General features: G+C 48.5%; 1 protein-coding gene and 1 pseudogene across 1 annotated transcript in view; both read left to right on the top strand.

The window, feature by feature from the left end:
• Nucleotides 1-5,354: 5,354 nt before the first annotated feature.
• On the top strand, nucleotides 5,355-6,277 carry LOC119978168 (annotated as a pseudogene).
• Nucleotides 6,278-10,551: 4,274 nt separating this feature from the next.
• Nucleotides 10,552-11,789, top strand: part of LOC119978167 (DENN domain-containing protein 2C-like) — a 62,737-nt gene continuing 61,499 nt past the window's right edge. The window contains exon 1 of the mRNA XM_038819601.1: nucleotides 10,552-10,588. Coding sequence (XP_038675529.1) covers nucleotides 10,552-10,588 — 37 coding nt within the window. The remainder of the gene's footprint in view (nucleotides 10,589-11,789) is intronic.

Below are 11,789 nucleotides of genomic sequence, written 5' to 3'. Positions count from 1 at the left end.
GAATATATTTTTAAAAAAGAACTGAAGTGAGAGGAAGTTGTGTGGACGCATTTGTTATCAGTCCGATCTCATTGAATGAAGATTCACTCTTAACGATATTAGTAATAAGGGCAGCACGGTGGCCTAGTGGTTAGCACAACCGCCTCACGGCGCTGAGGTCCCAGGTTCGATCCCGGCTCTGGGTCACTGTCCGTGTGGAGTTTGCACATTCTCCCCGTGTCTGCGTGGGTTTCGCCCCCACAACCCAAAAATGTGCAGAGTAGGTGGATTGGCCACGCTAAATTGCCCCTTAATTGGAAAAAATAATTGGGTAATCTAAATTTATATTAAAAAAAACGATATTAGTAGTAGTCGAGGAGGATTCAAATGTTGGGACACGGAAGGGATTTTATTTCATCATCTTTCATTGGATGTGGGTGTTGCCGGCTAGGCCAGGAGATGTTGCCCATTCCTAATTGCCCTTGAAGCAACTGATTCGCTAGGTAATTTCAGAAGGCAGTTAAGAATCAACCATATTGCTGTGGGTCTGGAGTCACATGTAGGCCAGCCATCCCTACATTAGTGATCCTGATGGGTTTTTACAACAATCGATGATAAATTGCCATGCTCACCGTTGCGGAGATCAGTTTTATAATTCCAGATTTTACGAATTGAGTTTAAATTCCATCAGCTGCTATGGTGAGATTTGAACCAGTGGCCCCCCAGAGCATTAAACAGGGCCTCTGGTTTATTAGTCCAGTGGCAATACCACAACACCCTCTCCTCATAGACCGTATTTGGACAAATGCCTTTCAGTTCAACAGATTGGGCCTATAAATGTACATGGAACTGTGGACCTTTATCCATCGACTGTGCACAGAAAAGATTCTTTTTCTTCTTTTTAAAAACGCATTTTATTCAAACTTGTATCAAAGTAGGTTACAGCAAATGAACATTCTTCCCAACAATCAACTATACAGTTTGTACAGATTTTCCTCCTTTTACCCCCGCCCCGCGACGAACAGCCCCTCAAACACAGTCACAAGCATCCCGCACCTTTTCTCGAACTCCCCTGCTGAGCTCAACTCATATTTTATCTTTTCTAACCGCAGGAAGTCGTACAGGTCACCCAACCATGCTGCTACCCTGGTGGCGATGCCGACTGCCACGCCAACAAAATTCGTCGCCGTGCAGAGGCGAAAGTCATGACATCAGCCTTCCTCCTCTCCATAAGCTCCGGCGTCTCTGAAACCCCAAATATCGCCACCAAGGGTCCGGGTCCACTCCCTCCTCCACTATCCTGGCTCAGACCGTGAACACTCCCGCCGAGAATCTTCCCAATTTTTCACAACCCCAAAACATGTGCACATGATTCGTTGGCCCCCGTCCACACCTTTCACATTCATCTGCTACCCCCTGAAAGAACCCACTCATTCTCGCCCGAGTCATATGCACCCTGTGCACCACCTTGAACTGTATCAGGCTCATCCTTGCACAAGAGGAGGTCCCGTTTACCCTCCGCAGTGCCTCACACCATACTCCCCAATTGATCTCCATCCCCAACTCCGCTTCCCATTTCTCCTTGATCTTTACCACCCGCTCGCCTCCCTGCGTCCCTAGCCACTTGTATATATCCCCAATTCTTCCCTCCCCTTCCACATCTGGAAGCAGCAGTCGCTTCAGCAGGGTGTATCCCGGCCATCGAGGGAACCCCTTCCAGACCTTTCGTGCAAAGTCCCTAACCTGTAGATACCTGAACTCACTACCCCTCGGTAACTCTACCCTCTCCCTTAGCTCCTCCAGACTAGTGAACCCTTCCTCCAAATACAAATCCCTCACCTTGACCAGCCCCACTTCCCTCCACCTAGAAAGGATTTGTTTGGTTGCATGTGTGAGGGCTTTGTGAAGGGTATAGGAAGCTGTGTTTAAGGAGATCTCTATATATGAAACCTGGGTTTAGGAGAGGGATCTGCACAATCTCCATGTGTGTTTAGGAAAGCCATATGGGAGACTGCCATTTGAAGAACGGGTTTATGAGACGGGGAGATGTGATAATATTGCTGTGTGTGTGTGAAGGGGTGGTATGTGTGTTCCAGCCTTTTCTTTGCGTTTGCTGGAGAGATTTTCTGATACTGCTTCTTGGTCTGATTCCAGCCACGAAGTCTAAACGATAGTTGAACATAAGAATTTTTCAACTCATCCATTTTGTTCACTAATTTTGCGAATTAACCTGTTGGCCTTGCTTAGTCTGGCCTATCTGTGAGACCAGGCCCAGACTAAAGTGGTTGACTTTTTAAATTGCCCTTTGAAGTTGCCTAATCCCTCAATTGTCCCAAATACTGGACTTCAGCATTTGAAGACTAACTGTCTCAAAGACCAACTTTGTGCCTCGTAGATGGTGAACGGGCTTTGGGGAGTGTGTTACTCACCACAGCTGTGAGCTACTCTTGTAGTTTATAGTATTTGTGTGACGTGGCTCTGTCTCTCGAGCTTCGTTCTTTGAAGTTCCCTTCCAAACGTTCATTTTCTGATCCCTTTGTGCTGGTGGGAAGTGAGGGCAAAGCACAACCACCTGCCCCCAGCCCCACCAGCATCTCAGTGGGTGTTGCTCATCTTGCCTGTTGCCGCCAGGCGTGAATGTTGATCACCGCACTGCCAAACTAAGGCTTGATTGCAGCCTATCAGACCCAACAAAATGGCTGTTCAATGTCATCAGGAAAATTAAAATTGGCTCCTTTTAAACCTACATACATCACCTGAGGGCAGTTGTGCAGCCACAACTAGAATCTGAATAGCTGACACCAGATTGTTCACATTCACAGGCCCCTGGTGGGGGCAGGGCCGGGGTGGTGGTTCTCTGCCCAATTCAATGACCCCAGGGCGCAGGGACCCCTGACTGTTGCAGGATCTGTGTTACAGATTCTGGGTTGCAACCTTTGTTTAGAATGAGGCCTTGACTGTTTAAATCTCCTATTGCCCCTCAATTCACTGAAACAACTTTGACCTTATTACTTTTTGTTGGCTTTCAAATTGAAATCTCTGGTGTTTAATCATCTGTCTCCTTCAATTCCAGGTGAGGATGAGGCCTGTCAGGAAATGGAGTGATGAGTGATACCAGGGCTGGGGTTTTGGCAGCTTCCGACCGTCCCCTCAGTCCCTCAACTTCCAGGCGGTCAGTATAATCCGTTCCCTGAGCTCTCTATTTAACTGTCTCAGCATTGCAGAAGTCTTCAGATTGTGATACTCTGAGTTGTTTGCCCCTCAGCTGTCTCTCTTTCCCACCCCTCCCTCTCTCTTTCTTTCTCCCACTCTCTGCGTTGATTTCCTCCGGGTGCTCCGGTTTCCTCCCACAGTCCAAAGATGTGCAGGTTAGGTGGATACGCCATGCTAAATTGCCCCCTAGTATCCAAAAGGTTAGGTGGGGTTACTGGGTTATGGGGATAGGGTGGAGGCATGGGATTAAGTATGGTGCTCTTGCTAAAGGCCGGTGGCAGTCTCAATGGGCCGAATGGCCTCCTGCACTGTAAATTCTATGATTCTCTTTCTCTGCTCACGCTCTATAATGCTCACTTGCGCTCTCTCTCTCTCACGCTTTCATCTCTCTCTCTCACGTTTTCATCTCTCGCGCTTTCATCTCTCGCGCTTTCATCTCTCGCGCTTTCATCTCTCGCGCTTTCATCTCTCTCGCTTTCATCTCTCTCTCGCTTTCATCTCTCTCGCTTTCATCTCTCTCTCTCTCTCTCTTCTCTCTCCGCGCGCTTTCATCTCTCTCTCTCTCTCGCTTTCATCTCCTCTCTCGCGCTTTCATTTCTCTCGCTCTCTCGCGCTTTCATCTCTCTCGCTCTCTCTCGCTCTCTCTCTCTCGCTTTCATCTCTCTCGTGCTTTCATCTCTCTCTCTCGCGCTTTCATCTTTCTCTCTCTCGCGCTTTCATCTCTCTCTCTCTCGCGCTTTCATCTCTCTCTCTCGCGCGCTTTCATCTCTCTCTCTTCGCGCTTTCATCTCTCTCTCTCTCTCGCGCGCTTTCATCTCTCTCTCTCGCGCTTTCATCTCTCTCTCTCTCTCGCTTTCATCTCTCTCTCTCTCTCTCTCGCTTTCATCTCTCTCTCTCTCTCTCTCTCCTCTCTCTCTCGCTTCTCTCTCTCTCTCTCTCTCGCTTTCCTCTCTCTCTCTCTCTCGCTTTCATCTCTCTCTCTCTCTCTCTCTCTCTCTCTCTCTCTCTCGATTTCATCTCTCTCTCGATTTCATCTCTCTCTCTCTCTCTCTCTCTCTCTCTCTCTATTCATCTCTCTCTCTCGATTTCATCTCTCTCTCGATTTCATCTCTCTCTCTCTCTCTCTCTCGTTTTCTTTCCCTTCCTCTTTCATCTCTTCACTTTACCCTCCCACTATCTCCTTCTTTCCCTCCCCCTCTCTCTTTCCTCCTCCTGCACCCTTGCACGCTGTCTCCGCAGGGTAGGGTAACATTCTGTGGATGGTCAGCTAATCTGACTTCAGGGCTGTTTGAGTTGTTGCCCAATCGAGGCTTTAGGGGTTGAGTGAGGCAGCCAGGTCTTCTTCCCCTTCTCTCCTGACGCACTGTGACTTCAACTCGAAACCTGTGATGTGCGAGCACAGACTTAGTGCAAGCAACGTGTTGCATCTTGTCCTCGTGGAAACTCACTATTGTGTCTGATCCCTTTCCATGTCTCCTGTATCTTGCTTCAAATTGCTACAGTGATTTTGATTTGTTTGTTTTGATGTTTGTGGTGAGAGGTGTCTCAGTTTTGTAAGTGCTAAACAGAGATGATTGAAAACATCAAAAGATGTCGTACTAATCGCGGCATTCTTCTAGCCATCCACCCTCTGACATTCCTCAAAGGCTTCACACGTGGTGCTGAGGAAGTTTCCCTCTGTCCCATCTTTTTTTGCCATGATATTTCCCTCTGTACTGCTTTATTTGGAATGTTTTGCCTTGTGCGGGCGCTCAGTGCTATCCAGTGGAGTTGCCGACTTGGGTACTGTGAGTGTCATGTGAATAACTCTTTCTTGGCATCAGTATTTCCATTCCACTGCCAAGTAGTAGTCCCTTTTGACACATGCCTGCCAATTTTTGCCTCTCACTGTCACGCCTACCAGTCAACAGAATGACTAATCAGATCTTAATCCAGTCATATGTTTTCTTTTGGCAGGGTGAGGGATATCGTGAAGGAAATTGAAGAAGCCCTGAGCCAGGGCTCTTGTAGTTCTACAAGCAAAGGTCCCCGCACATACAAGAGGCCTCCAACCAGGAACTTGGACAAGGTTAAATCCGCTCTGGCCTCGGGGGAAGCCCTACCACCAGCTGGACGGTCGAGCACCTCTTTGAAAGTTGGTCCAGTAGAGCAGGCATAAATGATACACAGCTGCTCAGACATCGAGCCACGGGGCGGGGGAAGCCCCTCGCAATGGACCTGGGGGTGTAAAGAAACCACTGCAGAAAATGCACTCAGTGGGTAGTGCCCCCAGTCATGGCGATCGAGTCCGCTCCCGACATCAAGCTGTCAACATTAAACAGAAGATTTCACAATGGGAGGGGAAAACGAACAGTGGCACGGACCAACACACGCCCGTGGAAGGTGCCTTGCCCCCAGAGTGTGGGTGTCCATTTGTGCGAAGACTGAAAGCCCAGTAAGTGGCAATAAGAAAGGCCTTGTAAAAGCTAAAAGCCTGGCCTAGATTTCAGGGAAGGATGGAATGCAAATGATCAAAAGGTAAAAAGTACTGATGAGAAAAATGGGGGTAGAAACGAACTCGAGAGGATTGGTTTCTGTGATCCCTCAGGTAAAAAAGCTGGAGCGTTTGGTCAAGAACGCACCAGATTCTGGAAAGCTGCTACCCTCCGGGCAATTTTATACATCCAGAATTTTTGGAAGAAGAAGATGGAAGGCGTTCTACAAGATAAGAATGCCAACGTGTGCTTCAGAACTGAAAAGGAAACGAGAAAGGCACCAGTTCAGCTGAAAAGGATTTAGATTTGAGAAACTTTGAGAACAGAGAGACAACTATTAGGAACGCAGAGAACGTGTATGCTGATTCGGAGGAGACCGAAGAATCGCGTAGAATTAATCCTGTGCCTAACCCCGCAGAACCTTCAAATACGCTGTAGATAAAAATTCTAAGGATGCTCCCCCTCAAGGGAAGCTGACTCCTACAAAAGAAAATGTTCGCTCCCCACCCCCACTGCCAGCTAACCCACCTCCTTCAGCCAAGGCACTGGTGACTGGAACTACATTGAGAAAGACCAACAGGTATGCCAAACACCGATTGGTTAGACAATAGGAGGTTTGACTTTTTATATATATATATATATATATTATTGTTCCTGGGATCTGAACATGTGCTGGCTAGACGAGCACTTATTGTCCATCCCTAATTGCTCTTGAGAAGGTCGCGATGAGCTGCCAAGTATTAGAAATCCGAAAGGCCTGGACAAATCGGTCCGTGTTAAGCTAAAGCTCCGATCGGTTTCATAGCTTCCAACTGATTAACATAGATATAGATATAGAGAAATACAGCACAGAACAGGCCCTTTGACCCACGATGTTGTGCCGAACGTTTGTCCTAGGTTAATCATAGAATTTTGGACACTAAGGGCAATTTATCATGGCCAATCCACCCAACCTGCACATCTTTGGACTGTGGGAGGAAACCGGAGTACCCGGAGGAAACACACGGGGAGGATGTGCAGACTCCACACAGACAGTGACCCAAGTCGAAATCGAACTTGGGACCCTGGAGCTGTGAAGCAATTGTGCTGTGCACAATGCTACCGTGCTGCCCTTAAGAAGAAATTAATCTACACACCATTTTCTACCCTAATCCATGTACCTATCCAATAGCCGCTTGAAGGTCCCTAACGTTTCCGACTCACTACTTCCACAGGCAGTGCGTTCCCTGCCCCCACTACTCTCTGGGTAAAGAACCTACCTCTGACATCCCCCCCCTATATCTTCCACCATTTACCTTAATTTATGTCCCCTTGTAATGGTTTGTTCCACCCGGGGAAAAAGTCTCTGACTGTCTACTCTTATCTATTCCACTGATCATCTTATAACACCTCTATCAAGTCGTACCCTCATCCTTCTCCGTTCTAATGAGAAAAGGCCTAGTACCCTCAACCTTTCCTCATAAGACCTACTCTCCATTCCAGGCAACGTCCTGGTAAATCTCCTTTGCACCTTTTTCAAAGCTTCCACATCCTTCCTAAAATGAGGTGACCGGAACTGTACACAGTACTCCAACATGTGGCCTGACCAAGGGTTTGTACAGCTGCATCATCACCTCACGGCTCTTAAATTCAATCCCTCTGCTAATGAACGTTAGCAAACCATAGGCCTTCTTCACAGCTCTATCCACTTGAGTGGCAACTTTCAAAGATCTATGAACATAGACTCCAAGATCTCTCTGCTCCTCTTCATTGCCAAGAACCCTACCGTTAACCCTGTTTTCCGCATTCATATTTGTCCTTCCAAATGGACAACCTCACACTTGTCAGGGTTAAACTCCATCTGCCACTTCTCAGCCCGCTCTGCATCCTATCTATGTCTCTTTGAAGCCGACAACAGCCCTCTCACTACATATCCACAAACTCCACCAATCTTCGTATCATCGGCAAATTTACTGACCCACCCTTCAATTCCCTCATCCAGCCGTTAATGAAAATCACAAACAGCAGAGGACCCAGAACTGATCCCTGTGGTACGCCACTGGTAACTGGGCTCCAGGCTGAATGTTTGCCATCCACCACCACTCTCTGTCTTCTATCGGTTAGCCAGTTCATTATCCAACTGGCCAAATTTTTCCACTATCCCAAGCCCTCCTTACTTTCTGCATAAGCCTACCATGGGAACCTTATCAAATGCCGTACTAAAATCCATGTACACTACAATCCACTGCTTACCTTCATCCACATGCTTGGTCACCTCCTCAAAGACGTCAATAAGACTTGTAAGCAAGACCTAACCCCGCACAGATCCGTGCTGACTATCCCTAATCAAGCCAGTGTCTTTCCAGATGCTCAGAAATCCTATCCCTCCGTACCCTTTCCATTACTTTGCCTACCACCGAAGTAAGACTAACTGGCCTGTAATTCCCAGGGTTATCCCCTATTCCCTTTTTGAACAGGGGCACGACATTCGCCACTCTCCAATCCTCTGGTCCACCACGTTTGAATCGAGGACAAAAGATCATGCCAATGGCTCTGCAATTTAATTCTTGCTTCCCAGAGAATCCTTGGATATATCCTGTCAGGCCCGGGACATGAACTGTGTTAGCAATGATACACTTTTAACATCAAACACCAACTTTCAACTGAAGCGTCATCTGAGGAGCTCATTCATTGTGATCTCTGTTGCTAAGTGCACATTTGACCCCGGCATTGTACATGCTTCAGTAGTAATGAAGTGATATTTGATTGAGATAAACTCCTCCTTAGTCATCCTTCGACCCCTCCTGCACGTCTCGCTGCCTGTCATAACCTCTGTGCTCTAATTCATACTATAAATGTTGTCTTCTTGGACAGTCCCTCTGGATTGAGGGTGGTTTACTTCCATTCTGTAAGGATGGGTTCTGAGATGACTGATGATGTGTGATCTCTGTCACGTTTGGGGCAGGGGGTGAGTAGATGTGTTGTTGAGGGTTTGTGCTCTGAGGCCTTTGCTTTGTCTCCGCATGTTCCTTTTTAAAATGTTTTATTGAACCTTGGGAGTCTTTTCCTGTGTTCTTATTCTAGACTATCTGTCCTCTGTTTTCGGCCTACCCCCACCCTCCCTTTCCAGTCTTCTTCCTGTGGACATGTTGGCTACCTTGCGTTTCCCCCATCTGACCCTATTGGCTGTTGGCTTTAAACAGGTCCTGGAACAAGCTGGTGAATGGCCTCCACGCTTTGTGGTAGGCATCCTCTGACCCTCGGATGGTGAACTTGATCTTCTCCAGATGGAGAAATTCTGATATGTCTGCCAGCCAGTCTGGAGCTGTGTGTGGTGCTGCTGATCGCCAGTCAAGCTGGGTTCTCCAACGGGTGATTAGAGAAGCAAAGGCAAGGGCATCGGCCCTCTTCCCCATGAATAGTTCTGGCTGGTCTGATACCGCAAAGATTGTCATCGGACATGGCTCCACCCTCACAACTTTGGATATTGCCTCGAAGAAGGCTGTTCAGAACCTGACAAATCTGGGGCATGCCCAGAGAATATGTGTGTGGTTGGCCAGGCCTCCCTGGCACCATTCACGTTTGTCCTTCACCTCTGGGAAGAACCTGCTCATTCTGGGTCTTGTCAAGTGCATTCTGTGCGCCCCTTGTGCAGGAGGAGGTGGAGTTGGCCCTCCACAGTGCTTCGCTCCAGAGTCACCACCCTATTTCTGCCCCTAGCTCTTCCTCCCATTTTTCCCACGTTTCATCCAGTTGGGACCACGTCCTTTCTAAAAGTCGTCCGTACAGGTCCCCGCAGTTTCCCTGCCCCAGACTGTCTGTGTTCAGTAACTCGTCTATCTTTGTGCTTTTTAGCATTGTGCTTTTCAAGGTTTGTGGGTATGTAGTCGTCTCATTGCAGAGAAAGTTTTTGATCTGTAAACGTCGGAGTTTGTTCCTGTTTGGTAGATCCAGTTCCTCCATCAGCTCCTCTAAGCTCGCTAGTCTATCACCTGTGTAATAGACCCTAACTGTCAGTGTCCCCCTGTCCTGTCTCCACCTCTTGAAGGTGGCATCAAGCATGGCTGGTGCAAACCTATGGTTGCGGCACAGGGAGCCATGATGGACATATTGGTCAGACCAAAATCCTACCTCATCTGGTTCCAAGTTCTTAGGGTCGCGACCACCTCCAGGCTTGTTGAGTGTTTTGCTGGTAGGGATGGGCCATGGCGAGGTCCAGGAAGGTCCATCCTGTACATGTGGACTCCTCCAACCTCGGCCATTCCGTATTTGGGTCCTGTACCCATCCCCTCACTCTTTTCGCCGTGGGTGCTCAGTGGTATTATTGCAAGCTTGGGAGGGCCAGGCCTCCCATGTTTCGTCCCCTCTGTAGTACTGTTTTGGGGATTCTCCCCTGTTCCTCCACACAAACGCCAATCATCTATTGAAAGGAAAAAGGCCTTGGGGATGTAGATCGGTATGGATGTAAACTGGAAGAGGAACCTGGGTAGTATGTTCATCTTGATCGTCTGCACTCTCCCCAACAGGGAAAGCGCGAGTGCATCCCATCTCTGTTGGTCCTTATCGATTTGCTCCACCTACTGGTCAGATTCCACTTGTGGATCCGTGTCTAGTCGTTCCCCAGGTAGTGGAATTTGTTTTGTTTTTTAAAAAAGTGTTTTTATTCAACAAATTTTCGCTACACGAAAAAAACCTAACTCCATCAGTACAAAGCCAATCCCACCAAAACACGAACACCCCTCCTTCCCAACAATCAACGGTAACCAACTCCGGAAGATGCACGAGGAACAAACTCCTCCTTCACTCCTCTCAGTTCGAACTTCTTTCTCCAAAAACTGCAGTAGGTCCCCCGCCACGTTGAGGCACAGGATGGAGAAGCTGACCTCCACCCCAACAAGAGTTCCCTATGAGTGATCAGCAGGGCGAGCAAGACCAAAACAAATGTACGTGGTTCGTGGGGCCCCTCCCACACTGCTCACAGACATCCTCCACTTGAACAGCCGGCTCACTCATGATTTTGTGAGGTGCGGCCTGTACACACCTTCAGCTGTATCAGCCCCAACCTTGCACACAAAGTCGAGGCATTCGCCCTCTGCAGCACCTCACACCACAGATCCTCCTCCCACTTTGCCTTAATCCCTTCATGACTGCCCTATCCTCCTCCAGGATCTTCCTGTACGTCGCCGAAATGACCCCCTCTCCAGTAACGGAAAACCTTTCTTGCAAAGTCCCAAACCCACATATCCCTAAACCCTTCCCCTTGCACCAACCCATACTTCTCTCCTAACTCCTAGGCTCAAAAATCGCGCCCTCACGCACTACATGACCCCGCCTCCTTTACCCACAGAGCTCCCCCCCCCTCTCTCTTGTTCCAGCCCTGCACATTCTCCGCATTCGGCGCCCAACAATAATACAGCAAGTTTGGGAGTCCTAACCCCCTCACCTGTCGTCCTCTCTGCAAAACCACCCTCCTAATTCTGTCACCTTATTCTCGCCCCCACCCCCAATGAACGAGGAAATCAACTTGTCCAGCCCCTGAAGAAATAATTGTACAAAAAGACCGGCAAACATTGAAATAGAAACAAAAACTGCAGCAAAACATTCATTTTAACTGCCTGCACCCGATGGCCCCACCTCGATAAATCGGGCTTCACCCTCCCCACCAAGCGAGTGAAATTCTATTTCCAGCGCCCTTCCCAATCTCGGGCCCCCACCCCAATACTTGAAGTGGGTTGCCGTCGAGTGGAATGGCTGCACCCCAGCGGAGAGACCATAAAATGTTCGCTCTTTCCTGATTTCAATTTATACCCCGACAACGTCACAAATCTCCTGAAGTAGCTCCATTATGTGCTCTTCCGAAATATACAGCAGCAGATCGTCGGCATGTAGGGTCACCCTATGGTCCTCACTGTACCCTTCCACAGCCCTGAGCTCTTTAGCGCAATAGCCAAGGGCTCAATAGCCAATGCAGACAACAGGGGGGGTCATAAGGCACGCCTGTCTCATACCCCGGTGCAGTGCAAAATACCCCAAGTTCATGGTGTTAGTGTGAACACTCGCCATCGATTCCTTGTACAGCTGCACCCACGCCACAAATCTTGGCCCAATTCACAATCTCTCCAATACCGACATCAAGTCCACATT

Source organism: Scyliorhinus canicula, chromosome 15, assembly GCF_902713615.1.
Source record: "Scyliorhinus canicula chromosome 15, sScyCan1.1, whole genome shotgun sequence".
NCBI lineage: Eukaryota > Metazoa > Chordata > Chondrichthyes > Carcharhiniformes > Scyliorhinidae > Scyliorhinus > Scyliorhinus canicula.
This window is presented reverse-complemented; position numbering and strand designations above follow the sequence as displayed.